The sequence below is a fragment of the Rattus rattus genome, chromosome 1 (assembly GCF_011064425.1).
Source record: "Rattus rattus isolate New Zealand chromosome 1, Rrattus_CSIRO_v1, whole genome shotgun sequence".
NCBI classification, from domain to species: Eukaryota; Metazoa; Chordata; class Mammalia; order Rodentia; family Muridae; genus Rattus; species Rattus rattus.
Genome location: NC_046154.1, coordinates 208,255,171 through 208,277,799, shown reverse-complemented (window position 1 = coordinate 208,277,799; position 22,629 = coordinate 208,255,171). Strand labels below are relative to the sequence as shown.

The 22,629-nt window shown below is 42.8% G+C and overlaps 1 protein-coding gene across 1 annotated transcript in view; it reads left to right on the top strand.

Moving 5' to 3' along the window:
* Nipal2 (NIPA like domain containing 2) overlaps window positions 1–21,495 on the top strand; it is a 92,308-nt gene extending 70,813 nt beyond the window's left edge. The window contains exons 5-10 of the mRNA XM_032885334.1: window positions 4,506–4,602; window positions 12,542–12,677; window positions 14,366–14,454; window positions 18,233–18,296; window positions 19,365–19,459; window positions 20,834–21,495. Coding sequence (XP_032741225.1) covers window positions 4,506–4,602; window positions 12,542–12,677; window positions 14,366–14,454; window positions 18,233–18,296; window positions 19,365–19,459; window positions 20,834–20,946 — 594 coding nt within the window. The 3' untranslated portion in view covers window positions 20,947–21,495. The remainder of the gene's footprint in view (window positions 1–4,505; window positions 4,603–12,541; window positions 12,678–14,365; window positions 14,455–18,232; window positions 18,297–19,364; window positions 19,460–20,833) is intronic.
* Window positions 21,496–22,629: the final 1,134 nt, after the last annotated feature.

Genomic DNA, 22,629 nt, shown 5'->3' with positions numbered 1-22,629 from the left:
AATGACTAATAAGTCATTCATATGTTTCTGTATTACACCAAGTATAAATACAGCATCTGAATTGCTTTTCAGGACTGAGAATCACATATCAAATTAATAAAAATATTCAAAAGTCTTGATCAGTTTTTCACTTACCTCCAAGGAATTGTAAGGTTACGCAGAGCATCTCAGCTCTCACCTATGTGTTTCCATGGACCATAGGTGACTGTGTTATTTCCTGCTCTCTGTGAAAGTGGAGGCCTTGTCACAAGGCCAGGAGCCTTCCCCCTGCTTGATGCCCTTGTGCAGAAAAGGGATTTGAGAAGTCTGGTGTCATTGCGAGCAGGGGAGAAGGAAGTGCTCTCTGCTCACCACTGGCCCAACTTCACCAGGCTCCTCTGCTAAGAGGAGTACTTCTCTTCAGCAAAACCTCAAAAGTCAAGGCTCGATGGGGTCTCAAGTTCAGAGGAATTTGTAAAGATACAGAACATGTCCCCTGAGGGATCTGTCATGTGTGTAAATGGGCTAACAGCTAGCGTCCCTAAGGAAGGAGAGGGTTTGCTTTCCTTAGTCCCATATGTCCTCTTCGGCCAAGGAGCTGTAGAACCATTCCTTGAGCAATCCACCTGTTAAGGTGTTCTTTGTAGCCATCCTAGGAAGTACAGCCCTAAGCCTCAATTACATCATACTCTTTGGCAGGCTTGGCAGTGGCTGTTTTGCCCACCCAGACTTTCCAATAAACTACTCAAATTGAAACCTCTGTTCTGAACATAAAATCCTTCCCATGATAATCTATACAGTGCTCATTTTCTCTCCTCAAATAAGCAGCAGCAGGGCCAAACTTGTCATTTGGAGTAAATCTGGGCTCCAATGGTGGTTATTAAGTCTGCAGTTCTGACAAAGCTGATTGAACACCCACCACCTGGTGCTGTGACCCCAGAGGAAGAAAACTGGGTTTCTGTTAAACAGCTCTTGCATGAGATCCCGTTGCTCTGTTGTCTGGATGAAAACAGCACGGTGCCTGCAGCAGGACGTGAGCAGTAGACCACTCTGACAGCAGGCAAGGCCTGCGCACAGCTCTGGTCTCATGCTACACTTCACCTTGCAGCAGTCCCGTGCATGGGCATGTTGTCTTCTTCACCTCCCAGAAGACGACACTGGGGCCTAGCGAGAGATCCAATAGCTTGGCCAAAGTCAATGAATTCAAATTCAGAGAGTCAGACCTCCAAGCAAGGCTGCCTTTCTCTGGAGAGCACACTCGAACATGTCACTAAACTGCCTATGCAGGATCAGTAAACTGACTACCAAGGGTCAAATCTACCCACAGAGGATTTTGACAGAGCCTATTTCTGTTAAACAAAGAAGTCATCTGGATGACAGAAAAAAAAAGGAAAAGGATGGAGCTGGAAAGATGGCTCAGTGGTTTTAAGCACATACTGCTCTTGCAAAGGACTTCAGTTCCTAGCACCCACTTCAGGTGAATACACAACCCCCTGTAATTCCATCTGACTTCCACACGCACTCACATTCAAGCACAAACATGCACACATGTATAAGCATGCACACACATACACATGCAAACACACACATGTACACACATGTGCACACATACACAACATACATACATGTACATGCGTATCAATGTGCACACATAGCACATGCACACACACATGAGTGCACACACAAACACACATGTATGTATATGCCACATACAAAGAAGAAATGCACTCAGACTCAAATTGGTGAAATTCACCTGTTTAGACTACCATTGACTCCTTTAGCACCGAAATGGGACAACTAGTACCATAAAATTCTAATTAGATCCGAGAAGCAGTCGAGAAACCCCTGAGTGCTTGGTGTGGTGCACACCTTTAATCCCAGCACTGTGGAGGCAGTGGCAGGTGGGTCTCTGTGAGTTTAAGGCCAGCCTGGGCTACAAAATGAGTTGTAGGCCAGGCTAACCATGGTTGTGCAGAGAGATAGTGTCTCAAAAAACAGAGAGGGGGAAGGAGAAGAGAGAGGACAGAGAATGAGATGGAAAAAAAGAAAAAGAAGTGAAACAAAATTCCAAAACCAATTCAGATAATTTATCTCGAAGATGAATTCTTGGAAAGGACTTCAAGAATTAAAACCTGAATCACTTTTCTATTATTTCCACCACATTACTTGCCCAGGCCTCCAGAAAGGAACCTGTCACTTCCCAGCTCCTGCAGGTCCTCAGCAGTGCTCAGCACAGGCTTGCCCAGCCTTTCTGATACAGTGGCTTCTGTTTGCAGGGCTTCTGCTTGAAGCATCCAGGGTCACCTCCCATTTCAGGCCCCTAGCCTTAGCCTCAGCTGTAAAACCCCAGTGGCATATGCCATAATGTAAACAAACATTCTGGGGATTTAGAACCTGGGCCTCAGGCTGGGCAGCGTTATTCTGCATGCCAAAGGCGGTATCTTTAACATGCCCCACATGTATGACAAGCCTCAGTTTCTTCACCCATGAAATGAAGATAATCACAGTACCTGCCTCCTGAGCATGGAAGGACAGGTGAGTTGGTGTAAGGAGAACCCGAGTGTGGTGCACTCTGGGTTCACAGGGTCAGTCAGCAACGAGGCTTCTTAGTGGAATTCTGGAACCCATAAAGCCACAGGCAGCTAGCATTTCTGAGAAAAGTGTATAAAGGGATAGATACTGTTCATACTACTTGAATACTTTTCCCTGAGAACTGTGTGACCTCGTGACACAAAGGCAGAACCAGTGCCACTATAATCATCCTGTGAATAATGAAAACTCATGTTTTATTTGTTCTGAAGCCACAGATTTAGAATCTGAGGAGGAAAAGAATCTATATGATTTTTAGAACTGGCTATACCTACCTATATTTTACCTCACCAAAATTTAGAGCAGGCATGGAAGCAAATGTTCCATGCTCTAGGCCATGGGAAAGGGCCCTCCATCTCCTGGTAACGATTAAGTGAAAGCCAGATCCCTGCACTGAGGGACACTGGGATAAAAAGGCCTTACTGGGTTTTTGTTTTATTTATTTTGGGGTTTTGTTAATTTGTTTTTTAAACTTTTTAAAAATCTTTTTTAACCTCTTGCAATCTTTTTTATGTTTGTCTTTTTATTTGTGAGTGCTCTGCTGCACGTGCACCTGCAGGCCAGAAGAGGGCACCAGATCCCATTACAGATGGCCATGAGCCACCCATGTGGGTGCTGGGAATTGAACTCAGGACCTCTGGAAGAATAACCAGTGCTCTTAACCACTGAGCCATCTCCCCAGCCCTAAGGCCTTCCTATTAAAGGTGGAAGGAGACTGGAACACCCGAAGGTCACAAAGGCAGCTCTGTCCAGATTGCTGAAGCGACATTCTGAGTCTGAGAATAGCAAAGAACTCGAGGGAGCGATGGAAGCGGAAATGTGAGAGAGTGGGGAAGAGCAGGGGAGAACACGGCTATCATTGTTGGCACACAGTGGGCCATCTGTGAGGTCTGCAGCAGAAGCTAAACATACCCAGGAGAAATGTGGTTTGTGATGTACAAAGGATAGAAAGCCATAAGAAATCCATGCAAAAGAATGGCTGGTTCCAATTTGTATTTTCACTCCCTGAATCAATTTGGATTGTTTCTTTCCTCTGAGTCTGATCTACTTAGTTCTCATAACGTGATATGATTTCTACCCACTTCCCTACATGTTCTTTATAGGTAAATAAATTCTTCTGGGCCGCTCTCTTAGTGGGATTTTATTACTGTGAAGAGGCATCATGACCATGGAAAGTGTTATAAAAGAAAGCATTTAATTAGAGTTAGCTTATAGTTTCAGAGGTTTAATCCATTATCATCATGCCGGGAAAACATGGTGGCACATAGGCAGACATTATACTAGAAAAAGTGCTGAAAATTCTATGTCCTGATCCACAGGCAGGAGAAGGGGACTGTGTCCCACTCTAGGCCTGGCTGGAGCATAGGAGACCTCAAAGCCCACCTCCACAGTGACACACTTCCCCCAACAAGGCCACACCTCCTAACACTCTACTCTGTGTGGGCCAGGCATTCTAGCACATGAATCTATGGGGCCATTCCTATTCAAATGCCCACAGCTGCCAAGTGGTAGAGGTTTTGAAAGGCAAGGATACTCAGACAAAATAGAGACTGCAGCCATGCAAGGAGGCTGGCAGAGGGCAAAGGAGGAAGGAGCTGGGAGCCTCTGCGCTGGGGCATGGCTACAGGAAGCTTGGCCAACCTAACTCAGCATGTCTGCTCAGCACATACATGAACAGGAAACAGTTGGACAAGTGAGATGGAGTGGCAGGGAGCCACGGTTGGAGAGCTGGGCTTGTTGTCACTCATGGGTACGTGGTATTCAAGCGCTTTGGGTGACTGAGGGTCCTGACCCTGCCCTGCACTTATAGTTGGCCCTGGGAACCTCAGTCACCCCAGCCCTCATGAGAACCACAGCAAATTCAAGCACATACTCGGGGTACCTTGTAGACTATGTAGAGAGACTTACTCTTTTTCTTTAATCTTTTTAATTTTCAGATTTTAGAAATCCTAGTTTTCTGCATCCTTCTGTATTTCCATAAGAGAAAAGGAAAGAAGCATATCGTGATCCTGCTCACCCTGGTGGCACTCCTCGGTAAGGGCCTGCCGTGTGCACTGTGTCTCACGGCTATTCCGAGTCCGGGGGAGATGGAAGAAAGCACGGGAGTATGCTAGCCCGTTCTTGCTGTCTCTCCAACTCTGACTCTCAAAAACAACGTCTAAATTACACAAAATATACTTTGCAATTTTCTCAATTTACATATATTTAATCCTTTTAAAAATATATTTAAGGGGTTTTTTTTGTCTGTTGGTAATTTTTTTCTCCCAGAGAATTTGAGGATTTTTTTAAGAGAATAATTGAATATATTAAAAGGAACTAACGAACTTAATTTGGGTAGGAACTTGCTTAACAAGATCTAGCCTGTGTACACTTTTTAAAGTTAAATATGGTTAAATTGAAACATTAAGTATGAATAGCATGAGTTTCTTAAACACCAATTCCTTTGTTCTTGTTTACTTTTTGTCCCGGCGTCTCCTGGCAGGATTAGAACCCGATGCTTAGGTAACGCCTGTGTTTGTTTCCCTTTCTGCTCTTGTCACATCTCTCTTGACCTTTCTCACATGCTCATATCAACACAGGAGAGCTCACTGCACATTCTGAGTAATTTTCTTCTAAAACTTTATTTAGAACTCTTATTTGCTTTAAGATGCCCAGACTCGCTTGCACTGTTGAGGTAAACTGCGCCTCACCACCACCAGGATGGCCGCCGAGCTCTCCCCTTTGCACTTCAGCCCTTAGCCCTCTGGTTGTGGAGGATTTGTGTTTAGGACAGTTGCTCTTACAAACGCCCTGCACAAAACACAGTCCACAGGGGTTTGGTGATCAGAAAACAGATGGTGGAAGCCTGTATTTGTTTCTTTTCAAACTACCAGACAGGGAGATTAGAAGCAAACAACAGAATTAAGATCATATATATTGGCTCTGAACGTAAATGCCAATGTTTTTAAAGTTTTAAAAAGGTTTTGAAGAAGAAAGAATTTTCAAATTGAGTTTTGGAGAAACTCTCAGATTATTCATCAAAATGGCTCTGAATTGGATTCAGCCCATGTGCATGGGTACAGACAGCTCTGTGTGAGTTATTGAAATAGCCTCACACATGCCTGCTTCTTTCCCATGCCCCCTCCTTCCTAGGTGTCACACCCACCATGGTTAGCACTCAGTACTAGAGCAGGGACCTCCCTTAGGACCAGCTCCCTCTGTGACCAGCCTGCAGATGTGCAATGCTTTGAACGTGTATGCATGTCTTTACCTAAGGCTGGGTTATTTATGCTTGAAGTAGAAGAAATGATGGTGTCATGGTTTACTAAGTTAAAAACCAGGCAGAAAATAATAAACGTGGCAAGCAAGAAGAGTACTCTGATAAGAAGACTACAGTTTAGCTGAGCGTAATGGTGCACATCTTTAATCCCAGCTCTCAGGAGGCTGAGGCAGGTGGGTCTCTGAGTCCAAGCCAGTTCGGTGTTCATGATGAGTTCCAGAACAGCCTGGAATACATAGTAAAACCCTGTTCCAAACAAAAATTCCGGTTGAGAGGTACATCATATCGAATGTGCTATGGGAAATCTCAGAAATCTACATTAATAGAGAGGTAAGAATAGAAGACTTGTCTCTGTTCATGGAAGATAAAAAGACTTAAGAATGTGTTTAAAAGGTTTGAGTAATAGTTGAAGCAGACCATCCAATGACTGAACTCTTACCTCCCTACCCCCTGAGAGCAGAGCGCCCCCTTTCCTGTGGTGGACGCTGTTTACAAATTAGATTCTATAACTGGCTACAAATTCCAGAAAGTCGGACAGTACAAATTGCATTCACAGTGAAATAAAAACAGAAAACGATTACAAAGCAGATACTTATGAAGGCCTCCACCCGTAAGCTCAGCAGCACTGCAGCTGCAAGCAGGAAGTGCATTCCCAGCCTTAGCTGCAGCACATAGATTCAAGATCATTGTGAAAATGCTCAATAGTAACGCCCACAATTATTGATTAATAGTGTGATCCCAGAAAAGTACTGCTTTAAATGGAAATCAACTACACTCAAGAAGTAGTTTGAAAAGTAGTAAAGTAGTAAAAGTTGTAGTAAAAAAAAGAAAGAAAGCAAACTGGGGAGATGGCTCAGTGGTTAACAGCACTGACTGCTCTTCCAGAGGTCCTGAGTTTAATTCCCAGCACCACATGGTGGCTCACAACCATCTGTAATGGGATCTGGTGCCCTCTTCTGGTGTGTCTGAGGACAGTGGCAGTGGACTCACATAAATGAAATAAATAAATTTTAAAAAAAGAAAGAAGCAGTTGATTAGAATAAAGGTAAATTTTAATGAAATAGAAAGCATAAAAAGAACAGACTAAGACTAAACCAAGGAAGCAGATCTTAAAATACAGAAAATAAAATAGATTCTTCATTAGGAAAACCATCGCCAACATTAGAACTACACTGGAGAGGTAAATGGGCAGAAGTACACATAGACATATGAATGCATATTTGGTAGAGCATAAACAAATAGCTCATTTTTCTTAACTTAACTCCTTATTGTAAAAGGAAAGTAACTATGAAAGAGAGTAAAGAGTTATTCAAAAGCCAGGCGCAAGCAGAAGTTGGTCTTGACAATGCCAAGGCAATGTCTTCATACCTTCCAAGGCCAATAGTTCTGACATTGGAACCATGTGGACATAGGAAGAAATCTTTCACTTTTAAAACATGACCAGATAATGCAGACCTCCAAATCTGAAAAAAAAAGGGGGGGGATATTGCAAATAGAGACTACTATAAACTAATTCCTCTGCCTAATACTGATACAGAAATCCTAAATGAAGTACTGGCGGTCAGCCCCAGAACAAGCTGTGCCTGCGGGCATGCTGACTGACGAGGCGGCTCGCCTTTCTCCTTGGGCCATGCAGGGTATTTTCACTTGCTTTTCACTTCCGTGTTTAATGCATTGCTGCAACTAAGCTTCCTTGCCAAATTAATCCCATGAAGATACAAAAAGTACTTTTTACCTGTGTTCTCTTTACCCAGAAGCAAGTCCAGTGAGTGTTCAGTGAACATCTGAGTTAACTAAGAAAACCTGATTCTGTAAGAAGTCCATTGTAGAAGCCATGGAGGTGGTTCAGCAGGGAAGGGACCTTGCTGCCAAGTCTAATGACCTGAGTTTAATCACTGGGACCTATATGGTCGAAGGAGAGAACCACTCCCACAGGTGTTCACACACACACACATACACACACACACACACACACACACACACACACACACACACACACCATGACACATGCACACATATGTTTTTTAAGATTAAGTTTACATTTAAAAAAAGTCCATTACCTTTTTGTTGTAATTTCAAAACAATGACATGTACATATAAAAATGTTATATATAATGAAACCCATCACTTTATAAACAAACTTAAAAATTAATAAAATAAGTAAAATTAATTTATTTTGATGAAGAGAAACAATGTATTTTATCATGTCAATGAGTCAAAAGGGAACTTTTGAGCTTGTTGGTTGAGTTGCACAAATTTATGAGCATGCTTGGGGACGCTAGTATACATGACGACTGTGGTTAACACCATGGCATTCTGTACTCAAACTCCCCTGGGAGTGAGTATCGAATGCTCTCACATACACTCATGGAAGAACAACTATGTGCAATGAAGGACGCATTGGACAACCTGACTCTGATCATCAACCCATTACACACGTGAACACCAAGTTATCACATTGTAGTCCTAAATGCATGCAATGTTAGTTTTCAATGGTACTGCAATAAGCTAGAAGAAAGTATTACATACTTATCTCTATATATATCAAAAGGCGCCTTAAAGTTTAATATCTATCCCTACTTTAAAGAACTGGGCAGTGAAATACCAAAAGTTCTTTCATTAAAGTAGAGACTGAGAAAAAGACAGTCACCTGTGCACATCTTAATGCCTGGGCATTCTACAGTGATCACTAGTGACTTTTACAAGAAAACAAAATAGTTATGAAAGTCATGGACAGATCTAAAATTTTTAAGTGTTGTATAAAATGGAGAAATAGCACACAGTGTACTTCCCTGCACATGAAGCACATGAAGGACTGGACAGATGGCCCGGTGCTTAAGAGCGCTAAGCTACTCTTCCAGAGGACCCGGGTATGAGTCCCAGCACCCATATGGTGGCTCACATTTACGAGGGAATTCTTCTGGTCTTATCAGACATCATGCATACAAGTGGTAGACAAACATGCATGCATGCAGAATACCAGACATACATACATGCAAAATACCATACACGGAAAATTAGAATTAACAAAATTAGAAAGCAGCATGAGGCAAAGTTGGGGGTGACTGAGAGAGAGTGGAAGTGTGTGGGCTATTCTGTGTTCACTGTACTTCAGATATGGAGCAGGGGAATCGGGAGTTCAAGGCCACACTCAGATTGAGCTTGAGGCCAGCCTGAACTATATGAGACCCAATCTCAAAAAAAAAAAAAAAGGGAGAGAGAAAGGGAGGGAAAAAGGGAAGAGGAAATAAGAAGGCTTCCAGTTAGTAGTTGTCTTTGCCTATACCTGTTAATATAATTTATTTACAACACACACACACAGAGAGACAGACAGACAAGCAGACAGAGACAGAGAGAGAGACAGCGACAGAGAAAGACAGAATTTTCTGAAAAAATTCTTTTATTAAAAATACTTTTTTCTCATATAATAATCCCAATTATGGTTTCCCCTCCATCTCCTCCTCCCAGTTCTTCCCCACCTCTCCTCCCTTCTGGATCCACTCTCTTTCTGTCTCTCATTAGAAAACAAACAGACTTCTAAGGATTAATGATAAAATCACACAAAAGTTAACACATTGAAATTAGGAAACATAAACAGAAGGAAAGAGCTCAAGAGTAAACACAGGAACGAGAAACCCACTCGTTGGCACACTCAGCAGGGACCCGGTAAAATACTAAACCAGAAGCCATGATATACATGCAAAGGGCAGCAGAGGTCCTGCTCATGCTTCCTCAGTCTCTGTGAGTTCATGTATGTTTTAGCCATGTTGATTTACAGGGGCTCACTTTCTTGATGTTCTTCGTCCCCTCCATACCTTATACTCTTTCATTCCTCTTTCACGGGGTTTTCTGATGGAGGGACATCCTGTCTAGGGCTGAGTGTTCCAAGGTCTCTCAGTCTTGACACGATGTCTGGTTGTGGGTCTCTGTATCATTCCCGTCTGTTCCTGGAGGAAGCTTCTCTGATGACGATTGAGTAAGAAACTGACCCAGGAGTAGACCCAGGTAGAATGTCCTTAGGAGGCATTTTTGCTGCTAGATACCAGTAGCATTTGGCTTTTCCCTGGGCCTGTGGGCTCTCTATTCTCACCAGCTCAGCCTCGCCATACTCAGTGAGTTGTGTAGGCCTTGTCTTCAGCAGTGGGGCCTTACCATCGCTTGTGAAGAGCAAACAACATATAGTCTTGGTAACAGCCTGGGTCGTTTGGGGATGCCCATGGGACCCCTTTGGCCAACAGCTCAATTAGATGCAATGCAATCCAAGGACTGGACGCTTCATTTGGTGACAAGAAATGTCCTCTGTCTCCTCCATTACTTGCTGATTTCATTTAGGTCGCCTTCATATATGTGTATAGTTTAGAAAGCTTTTACTGTATTAGCTTCCCATACTACCTCAAGTACGCCTAGTTTTAGATACCTTAATTATAAATTGACAATGTATAACTATATAAAGTATTGGGGTAAAGGGGCATTATCATTTTTGAACACTGTTATAATGATCACATCAAGACGGTAAACATGCCCATTACCTCAAACATTGGCACTGTGTGTGTGTGGAGATCATTTAAATTGTATTTTCTTAGCAATTTTTGAATGTCAATGCAATCTCAGAATAAAGCAAATGGTTTTTGTTATTTTGATGGGGTTTAGGATTGAGTTCTGTTGCAGTGTTGTCAATGACAATCTGTGACCTCATTTCTTAAAAAAAAAATCTGAAGTCTCTATACACAGTCCTCTCAAGGGTCTGAGTGCGGGGAATCCAGACGCATTGCCTTATTTTTAGCACACTTGAGTCGTCAAAGCAAAGTTAACAACTGGACTATTGGTGGCTTTGACCAGGAGGTGTTAACCTAGTGTGTAGTTACCCAGGGATCCTGAGAGTGAGTTAAAGCGTCAGATATCACAAACTGTAATGAGCAGGATGCTAGGAAAATGTGTGACACAATGAAAGGAATGGTCTGTGGTTGGTGATTAAGAAAATAGAGAAAATAGAAAGACAACAATAAAAACGTGCATCATGAAGACCGACACAGTGACAAGGGACTCCGAAGTCTGTTTGTAAGGCTGACTCAGAAGCCTTCACATGGCTGTCAACACAGTGATTCCCCTTCGGGTGATTTTCCACAGAAATAGGCAGAATGATGGGCAGATTTATGTTCAAGAAAATTCACTGCAGCCTCATTTTAATGGTAAGAGAAAAAATGATTCAGTCTAAATATCCAAAAATAGGAAATTGTCAAAATAAATTATACACCTCATACAAGGGCATTCTTGACAGCCAATAAAAGGCTTTAGAATGCTTCGTGGCACAGAAAATACTTAATGGTGATGGAAAATAGCTAAAAGCTAGAAAGGAAAACATTCTGATATATTATGGCCGTGTAGACCAATGGTAATACAAGAGTACCTTTTCATGTCACCTCTGGCTTATAATTGCTTGATTTCATGTAAAAGTTACTTGTGCGTTTTCTTTTTTATGTGCAGTGTGCCTGTGTGTGCTTTTACATGAGCCTTGCTCCTGTGAGTGTGTGAAACAGACTGAGGCTGGCTTTGAAAAGTCTTCCTCAATTGCCTCTGCACTCTTTTGAGACAATCTCACTGAACCTGATCTGTTTCAGCTAGGCTGGCTGGCCAGGAAGCCGGAGGACCCACTGTTTACTGCACCCCAACCCTAGCAGTGTGATGACAGTTGCACACTCAGATTCAAACTCAGATGCTGTGTTTACACAGCAAGCACTTCACCCACCAAGCCATCTCCCTGGCCCCTGCTTGAGAACTTTCTATGGATTTCAGTTAAAGTATGAAATTGTTCGCAACTTAATTTCAAAGGACCTGAGACAGAGAGGAAGCACTGGATCCCTATAGAAATGTGAGAAGAAACTGCACATTGCTCTGACAGCCCACACCCCAATCTGTCTTTCTTAATTGTCCTAGGAAAAGTTTGTTCCCACCAGAGTCCCTCCTCAGCACAGAAAAAGCAGTAGCTGCTGCTATGTAAATGTCATGGTTAAGACTGAGAGATGAATATTGATTCTGGTCCTGGTCCTCTGGATTATCTTTTTCAGAAAGAACCGAGGAGGGTCTATACTAACAAAGTCTTAGTATAACCCTCAGTAAATCCAGGGTACAAAGGAAGTCGCTTTCATGTTCTGTCTCCTCACCCATTCAGCTTTGAACTTTTCTCTGTCTTTTGTTGCCTTCCCTTTAAGGCTTCATTGCGTATGCCTTTCCCACCCACCAGTAATGACAGTCTCCATGGTAGCCTTCCCACAGGCAGGGATCGAGTGAGCGCCTTGCTCCAGAAGAAGGCACTGGGTCCCATAGCAAACCCAATGCAGTGTGAGCAGTAGAACCCTGAGTGTGTGTGTGTGTGTGTGTGTGTGTGTGTGTGTCTGTGTGTGTGTGTCTGTGTATGTGTGTGTGTGTATTTCTGTGTGTGTGTGTATTTCTGTGTATGTGTGTGTATCTGTGTATGTGTATGTGTGTATCTGTGTGTGTATGTGTGTATCTGTGTGTGTGTATATGTGTATATCTGTGTGTATGTGTGTATCTGTGTGTGTGTGTGTGTGTATCTGTGTGTGTGTGTGTCCCTGTACCCTCACAAGCATTATGCTGAAAGCCTAATTGGCACATTTGTTACTCCAGCAAGTAAACTTAAGATATGTATCTGTGTCTGTCTCAGATGTGTATTCTATTTGTGTTTTTGTCTTCCAGCCTCATTGACTGTGATTTCTGTGAAGGCTGTCTCAGGCATGATCACTCTTTCCGTGACGGGTAAAATGCAGCTAACTTATGCCATCTTCTACATCATGCTTGTCATCATGGTAGCCTCTTGTGTTTTCCAAGTCAAGTAAGTCAGTGTCTACAAACTCCACGGCCTTTCAGACTCCTGTGCTTCTCTGTGCACTGCCTTAGAAGATACTGAACTGAAATACAATGGGTCTCCCAAGCTGCAGGACAGCCAGCTCGTCCAGAGCCAGCATGCCGTGTTCTCCTCTCCCCTTCCAGTCGTTAGTTTGTCCTGAGCGCTGCCTTTGTACTGTATACATCCTCAGTGCAGCGGCGATCCAGCTAAGTGTGCTTGATGCTTCCCTGATGCTCTCCTGCTTGTAATTAATACCCATCGCACACAGGTTGTCATTAGCAATAAATCACAGGGGCAGGTCCACATTCTAAATATAGAAGTGCACGAACCCTTCACCTCCATCTTTAGCTCATGCTCATTAATTGCCTGAGATGGGCAAAACCAGACGCTTGGCCTGGAGGAAAACCCTTTGCTTCTTTGGCCAGAGTTTTCTTCATACCCACAGGATTTCAGAATGGTTGTTTCAGGTTTCTCTTGGGTCCTAATACTGGGGACAGGAAACCTTTTAATCCCTGTCCCCACCCCCATCTGCTGCAGTCACTCTCCCTACTTGCTCATTGTGATTGAGCCTCCGCCTGCTAGGCTCTTAAGAGTTAGCCAGAGAGTTCACCCCAAATGCTAAGCAGAAGCATCACCCCTGTGCCCAGAAGGAAGCCAGAGCTGAAGCTGCTGATGTAGGGGGCTTGTCCTACAGATGGCAGCAAGCTCTAAGTCTTGTGGGTTGTGAGTCCTGGGTCACTTCTAAGACTGATCCGTTTATCAAACTTGAATATTGCTCTTCCATCACTTCTGCCTTCTGAATCAACGGTACCACAATAGCGCCTGTGGGATTTAGTTACTATTTCATTTTCTTTACACCACACCTCATGAATTTAAAGGCAGGCACAACTGAAGGAAGACTGCTTCCTGTCAGCCTTGATTCCCATGAACATTACCTGAGGAGGTTTGTTTAGATGCACACACACACACACACACACACACACACACACACACACACACACGCACGCCTGCACATACACACATACTAGCTTTATCCACAAACCTTTTTTTCCCAGTTATTCTAGACCTCTGTAGCTCCTTGCTGGAGAGTGGTCAAGTCACTTGCCCTACCTAACAGCAGTGCTTTTGAAAGCTCCCGGGTGATGCCCGTGCAAGCACTGTGCATCGCTGCACAGCCCATGTGTCGACGTGAGTTCCTGATGGTGGCCACGGCCCCCACATGTGCTCTGCAGCTGGAGCAGCAAGGATTGCTTTTGAAGCGTTAAACATTCTTTTGCTTCTCTGTCTCCACTCTTGGCACGTGGCATGTCAGTGGATAGCTATATGTTCCCAGATATGATATGTAACAGATTCTAGAATCTATCTTAATGAATCAACCCCAGTGTGATACTGGTCCAGCAGCTTGAATCGCTTCCAACTCAAACTTCTGTGGCCTCAGAATATGATTAATTGCTTCTCATTGTTACTGTTGTTGGTTTAAACAGACCATAAAAGCTGACATCTGATCTCATGCATCAGATGTGTCTAAGCTATGACTGCTGACTGGAGTGCCCTCTCACTATACTTCCTGTCCCTTTGTAGTTGTAGCTGCAGAGCATACAGTTCTTGAAGTTATTCTTAGCCATTTCTGAGCACTGCTAACTTGGAGCTTTGGTAAATGCCATCTTCCATAGGTTCCTGAATCAAGCCACAGAGCTCTACACAATGACCACAGTGGTGCCAGTCAACCATGTTTTCTTTACAACCAGCGCTATCATCGCGGGTGAGTCCTGCCTTTCCACATCCCACAAGTACAAGATTCTCCCAGAGTCAAAGAGGGAAACAAGGAAACCCGTGTCCCCAACATCTAAGCAGTGTCTCGTTTCCTCCATCCTCCTCTGTGAATGCTCCCTGGCGTTCTCTCCTTCCTGAGGCAGCACAGTGCTGTTCCGATGACTCTCATTAAAGGAATGTTCTAATGACTAGAAAGTGTTTCCTGACATTGGAGCTCAAAGGTTTCCTTATGAGTTCAAGATACTCACTGTGTTCTGCATCCTCAGGTCTTCTCCTTGCCCCTTCTAATCAAAGTGACTGAAAAGTCCTCTTAAGCCTTGCCTCCAGGCCAAACACCCACCCCCACTCCTGTAAACTCATCCCTCTGTGCCGCCCATCACTTCAGAGAAAGAATGGGGTCCCTGACCTAGTTTACTGTTGCAGGGAAGGAATGGCGAACTTGGGCGTTTGCTATTTCCTCTCTTACAGCTCTTGTATTTTAATGAATATTTTTTACATTGCAGAGATAATAATGTTGCAAAGTACAAACTTAAAACTTAGTCCAAATCAAAATACAATAGATTCTGCTATATCATTTATAAATTTGATAATGATAGGTCCTGGCTTGGTAGCTTATTGATGTATTTGCCATTTTCTCACCAGGCTACTGATATAACCTCCTGACTCTGCATCCCCAGTGCTAGGATCACAGATGTGTGTCATCTCTTGAAATAATTCATACAACCTCTTCCCCCCCCAAAAAAAAAACAAAAACAAAAACTTGAACCTCGCAGAAAATGCTTAAATAAAAGATTATATCCCAAGGCATCTATCTTATTTTTTAGTGTCTAGTGCTTTCTGGGAACAGTAAGAAAGGACTGTATGTTGGTACATCCTAGAATTATCAGAAAATTAAAATAAAACAAAAACTTACAGGCATGATGTTCAGTTTAATAATCAATATACATAAAATATATATAAACAATGTAGCTCCCTGAACAGAAGATTTCCAGCTAACGAGACTGAATATAATGCTTAGGACATCGATCACCCGATGTGTTAGGAGTGCTGGAACTTTCTGGATGTGATAACGTTCATCTGACGTTGCATATAGAATGGCAGTGGAGCCTTTCAATGTCTTCCTCCTGCCCACAACAGGGATATCTTAAAGTGGAAAGGACACCATTTCCTTCCTACTAAGTTGATAAGTGTTTGGTTGTATTGCAGCATCCGGCAAGGACAAGGCTGCGTGATCATAGGCATGGGCTTGGGGAGGTAGGGCTGCTCTCCCAGAACTGAATCTCATCGAATTTATCAAGGACCTTAAAAAGTTTCTACTCTGATTCTATAAGTCAACAGAAAAACCACAAGTGACCTGTTTTTAAAATGGGCAAAGAACATAAGTGGTTCTGCAAAGAAAATATACAACTACCAACGAGCAAATGAGAATTCAACACCAGTAACCATCAAGTACATAAAATTATATGCCTCTTCACATCCGTTAGGATGATGGCTATTTGGAGCTTGGGTTTTTTGTTTTTTGTTTTTTCTGCTTCTAACTCTCTGCCTCTCTGCCTCTCTGCCTCTCTGCCTCTCTGCCTCTCTGCCTCTCTGCCTCTGTTTCCTGAGCAGTGGGATTAACAAAATATGCCACCATGCCCAACCAAAGATTCATTTGTTTATGTGTTTTATGTATATAGGTGTCTTGTCTGCATACACATCTATATACCAGAAAAAGGAATCAGATCCAATGAGACTACAGTTATAGACAGTTGAAAGCAGTTAACTGGGTGCCTGGAATTGAACTCAGGGCCTCTAGAAGAGCAGCTAATGCTCTTAACAGCAGAGTAATCTCTCCAACCCTAGGGTGGTCACTATTAAAAAAACAAAACAAAACAAAAACTCCAAGTATCAGCAAGGATGTAAGACATTAGAATGTTAACTCCTGTGCCACTGGTAAATGATATAAATGAAAATATAAAGTGATATACAATATGCAGTTACTCAAAATTTTAAATTATTGTACAGCCCAGCAATTCTATCCCTGTATACACCCCAAAATGTATGTACCCCAAAATGAACAAAAATTTGTAGCCCTGATCATAGTAGCCAAAAAGAGAAAAGTAATCCCAGGATCCATTGACAGACAAGTAGACAGAAAAAGGTGTGATGAGTGCATATGATAGAATACTATTCACCCCTGAAAGGAAGAGGATTCTGCCACCTGCCCCAGTATTCATGGAACAGGACGACATTATTGAGAGATTCAAGCCAATCAAGCCAAGAAAGAAAACTAGTGAGCTCATCTACTTGAGTCAAATCCATAGAAATAGAAAGAAAAACAGTGGGTACCAGAGAAAGGAAGAGTCGAAATGTTTGATTGGAATACAGCTTCAAGCTTTCAAAATGAAGGAGTCGTCATATAGGATGGTAAATGTTATAATATGCAAATTCCAATGTAGTTTTAAAATAAAAATAAGAAGTTCTTTCTCTCTAAAACAGAAGTTCCACTTCCAGAAACCCATTCTGATGACACAGAAATTTCCTAACACTGGGGAGGTGTGTACCAAGAAGGTCAGCACCGCTGACCAAAGAGCAGCGATAGCACTCACAAGCCATTAGAGAGATTAACATGAGGGTGCATTGACCTAGACTTTAACATGCCTACAGAGAGGGCCATTACAGCACAGGGCGTGTTGGGAAATGCTCGTCCATATGATCCTGTCTAGCAGAACAGAAGCGTCTCAGTCGGTAAGTGAGGAGCCTCAGGTTGAGACCGGCCAGCCTCTTCTAAGAGCAGGGCTGCCCCTGCTCACCATGATGTCTCCAGCATGGACAGCAGCACCTTTAAAAGACAGCAAGTTTTCTCTGGCCAAATAGCAATGCTAACACCGCATGCACACAGCTAGTTTAGATTATCTACGATTTAGATCTCCTACTTAATAAAAGCTCTGCAGTGTTTGGGACTTCAGATGAAAAACTCAGTGGGACCGTTAGAGAGAGAAGAGACGCTCATCAAAGCAGCCGATCCATGCTTTTTCCCCTGTGGCATACGGGAGAAAACCGGAGGAAGGAAAGGGGAGGGAGCTCCGTGGAGGAAAATGGAGCTAGGCCTCACCAAGTTGCTAGAGATTTTTCTAGTGCCCATTTGGGCGTCTGGCCAGACTTGCAGAACAAAGTGTAGCCAAAGAGACAGCAGAGCTGCAGCGGGCAGCCTGGGGGCCAGCGGCCTCGAGCACCACTCAGATTCTCAGGGTAGGTTTACTAACTCCTGATAGGAAACGCTCACTGGAGCACGTTCCATAGAGAAAACCTGGACTGAAAAGGGCATTTCTGTTTACAGTTCTTGGAAGACAGCTCAGGTAATGAAGAGCTTCCCATGTGCTGTGTCTGTGATCCCAGAGCTCACTAGCCAGCCAGACCAAATGAGAGACCCAGTCTCTAAAACCAAGGTGGTGTGACAGCTCATGAGAAAAGACCCTGAGGTTATGCTCTGGCCTCTACACACATATAAACACCTGCATATATAAACAAAAATGAAATTTCTCCTTATAAAAATTACATAGCTTTTATAACATTGCTAATTATATTAAGCCTATAAACTCACATAACTTAACTTTTAAGTAACTTAAAATATAAAAATAGCACAGTCTTTTAATTAAAATACTGAATGTAATTTTTAAGGGAAATCACACATAGAAAAACATTTTAACAATTTTTTAAAATAATGTGTTGCTATTATAAATTCCCTTATGCTAAAATTGACTTTGATCTCTAATCTTATATAGGCATCATATTTTACCAGGAATTCCTTGGTGCTGCTTTTCTCACTGTATTTATATATCTTTTTGGGTGAGTATGTGTCTCAGAGGTAAGGTGTGTGAAGTTCTATTAGCTTTGTGGCTATGTATACCAGAAACATAGAGAATTGGAGCATACTATAAGAAACACATTTTTTGACTTACCACTCTACACAAGGCTGTGCCCTTGGCCTTGTAGCTTTTGTACCCCTTTGAGAGTTCTGAACATTGAGGATTTTCAGTTTCAGCCAAAATCACAGTAAACCCATGGATCTCTGTAGTCACTCTGTAGCCTTATATCAGGCCCTCTCCCTTGGGAACTCTCCCATTAGGTCTCTATTTGAGAAACATGGATACCTTTTGGATCACCCAAAATAAAAGGCCAAGACTGTGGTAGATCCCTAGTGTAGGATCCAGTAGCTTCAGGTTGGTACCTGCCCTCTTTGCTTTAAAGCACCCAGTCAGGCCTCTTCTGGAGAATTGGTGGATATCACTGCTAACGTTGCTGGCACACAGAGCTAAGCCTCGACGATGTGTTGCCAATCCCTAGCTGCTTCCATTGGCTCCAAGTACGCCCCTTAATGCTTAGCTGCTTCTCGATCTGCTACTCAGCATGGCCATTGTTATGCAAACTGGAGCCTAGTCTATTTTCAACATAGGAAACCATCTATCTTGAAAATTCAATTTCATAAGACATCTGGGCGCGGCCAAACTTCTGGGGTCTGGAAACTATGACTACTCTTATGGCCAAGGACAATGAGATTTCTTAGAAAATTAAAGAATAACTTGTTTTGCACTCATATTGCATGCCAGTAATGGGTCTGGGCATGCATGGATAGAAAACGAGACCTAATGTCTACCCAAAGGGTTTAGAGCCTGAATTAGCCTCCAGATGGTGAAAACCTGGGGTAGACATTTATTGGAAACTGCCCAGCTCTTGGTTCTGGGTATAACTATTACTGGCTGTAAGAATTATGACTAGTTTGAAGCAGTTTACCATAAGAAGTGGTATATACAAAACCAGGGAATTTATGTCATCGTGTAGAAGTTAGAGCTCAATTATTTAATATCATGAGCTCTTTCAGTATTCCTGTGTTCTTTATTAATGTGTTTCTTACAGGTGCTTTCTGTCATTCCTTGGAGTATTTTTAGTGACAAGAAATAGAGAAAAGGAATATCTACAACAGTCTTTTATTGACTTTGGGAATATTCCTGGTAAGAAAAACATATGTATTTTTCTCTAATATATAATAAATTATCCTTGGGCCTGAGAGGGCTCAGTGGGCAAAGTGCTTGCCACCAAGCCTGATGACACGAGTTTGTTCCCTGGAACTCACATGGTAGGAGATAAGCAACTTCCACAGTGTTCTCACCTCTGTGCATACATACATACACACACAAATACATGTCTATTGTTAAATAAAAAAGTGCATCCTTAGAAATTAATCATTGTCAGCATCATTTTGAATGTTAACATAAAAACGTAACTTTTACCTCAAGAAGTGTGTTTAGTGATGACGCTCTGGGAGGTATAGTGTTGACAGTCCATCTATAGAATGTCAGTTCTCACAGAGCAATGCAACTGTTGAAGTAATGACCAGGCTTCTTTGAGGTGGGACACCTGATGAATCTCTTCATTTGGTTTCCTTAAACTGTCAGTGGACATGGATGCATGGGGAGTGGCAGATGCCTGACACCTACAGACACTTTGATAGGACTCCAAGGGTTGGGCATCACTCCCGAGGAAGTCGGAGACTGCGGGCAGACGGACCAGTGGGTGTCATCTTCCCAGTGCTCATCTCCACTGAAACAACTCACCGTGGGCATGTGCTGTACACAACAGAAGCAAAGTCAGTCTGTGCTGCCTGTCCTCCCAGCTAGCCCTGGCCACACAGTCCCAGCTCTGGGAGTCACCTACAATTTGCTGGGTAATAGAAGATAGTTCTGTCCACCATTCTGTTAGCATCGTGGCTTTAAAACAAGAAGAGTCAAAGTTTCTATACGATCGATGCCTGGAGGCCAAGGAAATGCATTTGGTATTCTCTTTGCACAAGAGCTACCTCATCAACATTCAGTGACAGAACAAACATCTGTAACAACAATGCTTATCATGGCTTGTTTAAAACTGCTTTTGGGGTGGGGGGAAGAAATAAAAATGCTGGAAAATAAAATGAGTTTTGTTTGGTTTTAAATTACTTTCCACGTCACGAAGCCTCGTGTACAGACTCTGCAGTGCCTAAAGCTTCTGGCCCAGGATGTTTTCCTGTGCTGTTACATGGACACGGGGAAGACAAAACACCAGTGTCTGGGCACGAGCGACTAAGTTATGTGGCTCTCCTGATTGTTCCGACCTGTTCTGTGCTCAGTACAGGGTGGGCAGATGTCATGCGGACGAGCATGTGACCATGTGACAAGTGCTATGAGATTTTTGTGGGCCTTTCTTCCTTGACATTGTATCTTTTTCATTGAGAGGATAACCACATAGTATTTTTTTAAAGGCATAAAATGTAGCCAGAACTGAAGAGAAATTATTAGGGCATTTTTATCTTTAAGAACTCAAAAGGCCTTTTATGATTATTATCTCCACAGGGAAACAAATGTTGGACAAAATACAACCAGATTCAAATGGCTTATCCTATGGAAGCTTGCCTGATGGAGGCGACTCAACAAGGGGCCGGCGCGCAGAGAAGAAAGAGGCCTAGGTTGCCGAGAGGGGTGGCGGTTGGCCCGCTATGCAGTACCACCTTTTAAAGGATTGCACATGTTCGCTCCGTGATTGTCAGCAGCTATTTCACGCTGACATGTGTGCGCATTCGATTCAGCTCTCCCCCCACTGTGGACAATCAGGGCCTTCCTAATCTCTCACAGTCTAATGCTCTCATGGAATGTAGCTCCGAGTGCCCCACACCCTGCGTCTCTCCCTAGCGAGCATCTCACTGGCTGCATCCTAATGAGAGCCTGGCTGCCGAGCAGGGCTGTCACACAAAAATGTGCACTCGAGATTTGGCCATAGAAGGCAGAGGTTGCTTCTCCATGTGGCTCGCAGAATCTGCTTGTTGGCCCCGAAAACACCCTCTCGTGCTACAACCTTAGTCTTTAAAGGAAGATTTGACGTGCTCGTTCTCAGGTGCCTTCTATGAACCTCTCTTAAGGAATCCACTCCCTTTTCCCTGCTGTGTGGCAAGCCACCGTCTCAGCCAATTCTGTTAAAAATCTTCCTTTGGAAATAAAGGGCCTCCTTACAAAATTGAGTTTGCAAGTGGTATTCTCTGATGGCATTTACTAAAAACTCTGAGACCTGCTAGTGGCATTTTTTTCAAGCCTAAAAAATGGGAGTGTGTAAGACGTATGACTGCGCTCACCTCTGTGGTATATGTACTAAAATTCAAACGGCACATATATTATCATGGTCTCTGCATAAGTAAGACACACAAATTCGTCAAGTGTTAAAATATCTAAAACTCTAGAATGGTGGCATTTTCTCCAGCCCTATGACCCTCTTATATTTACATCGAAACTCAAGAAAAACTTTGTCATATGCCTTAAATTGTTACAGATTCCATACTTTATCCATGGGTTTCTTCTTCTTCTGAGACAAGTCTCAAAATGGCATTTAGTTTCTAAGGATATTCATACTACACACAGTTTCTCCCCCCAGGTCCTCTAAACTTTTGCCAATTTTTCTAGAAAAGGAAAATCATAATTGGAGAACTGAGTTTCAACTACTTGAATCTGGCCATAGAATATAGCTATGAGGTCAAACCTGAGCGTCAGTGGCCCCTGTTGCATATGACTCTGTGACCACCCACCATGTCTACTAACATACGTTTCAGGCAGAATCTGTAAGGTGATTTCTTCTTATGTGGTGCCTAATATTTAAACAATGAGAAAGGGAGAGAAATCTATTATAACCAAATAATAAAGTTCATCCTTAATGACATTTTAAAACCTTAGGTCACTCAAGCCATGCTAGCCCAGCCACTTAAGAATTGTGTTTGTGCATAGTGCTAACCTCAGAGATAACTTTTTCTTACTATAACCTGAACTCCTAGCCAAACTGGAATATGGTTTCTGAACTCTAGATAGCTGTCAGTGATTCCTGCCACCATGAAGTATCCATTGATCTAGATGAACAGTCATACAATTAACGGCGTGTTCCTGAGTGGGTGTGGTGCCTCAGCTCTGAGAGACTCAGCTATGTAGCCAGTGCCTTAAACTATGCGTTTCTATAAGTCTTGACATCCATAGCCACAGCACTGTTCTGAGCACTGTAGAATTTTGCAGATAAACTTAACAACAGTTTGTGTCCTCGAACATTTGCGTTAATGGCTTTGAGAAATGAAACTCATTTATGCAATGCAGGGTGGCTTTTGAAATCAGCATTG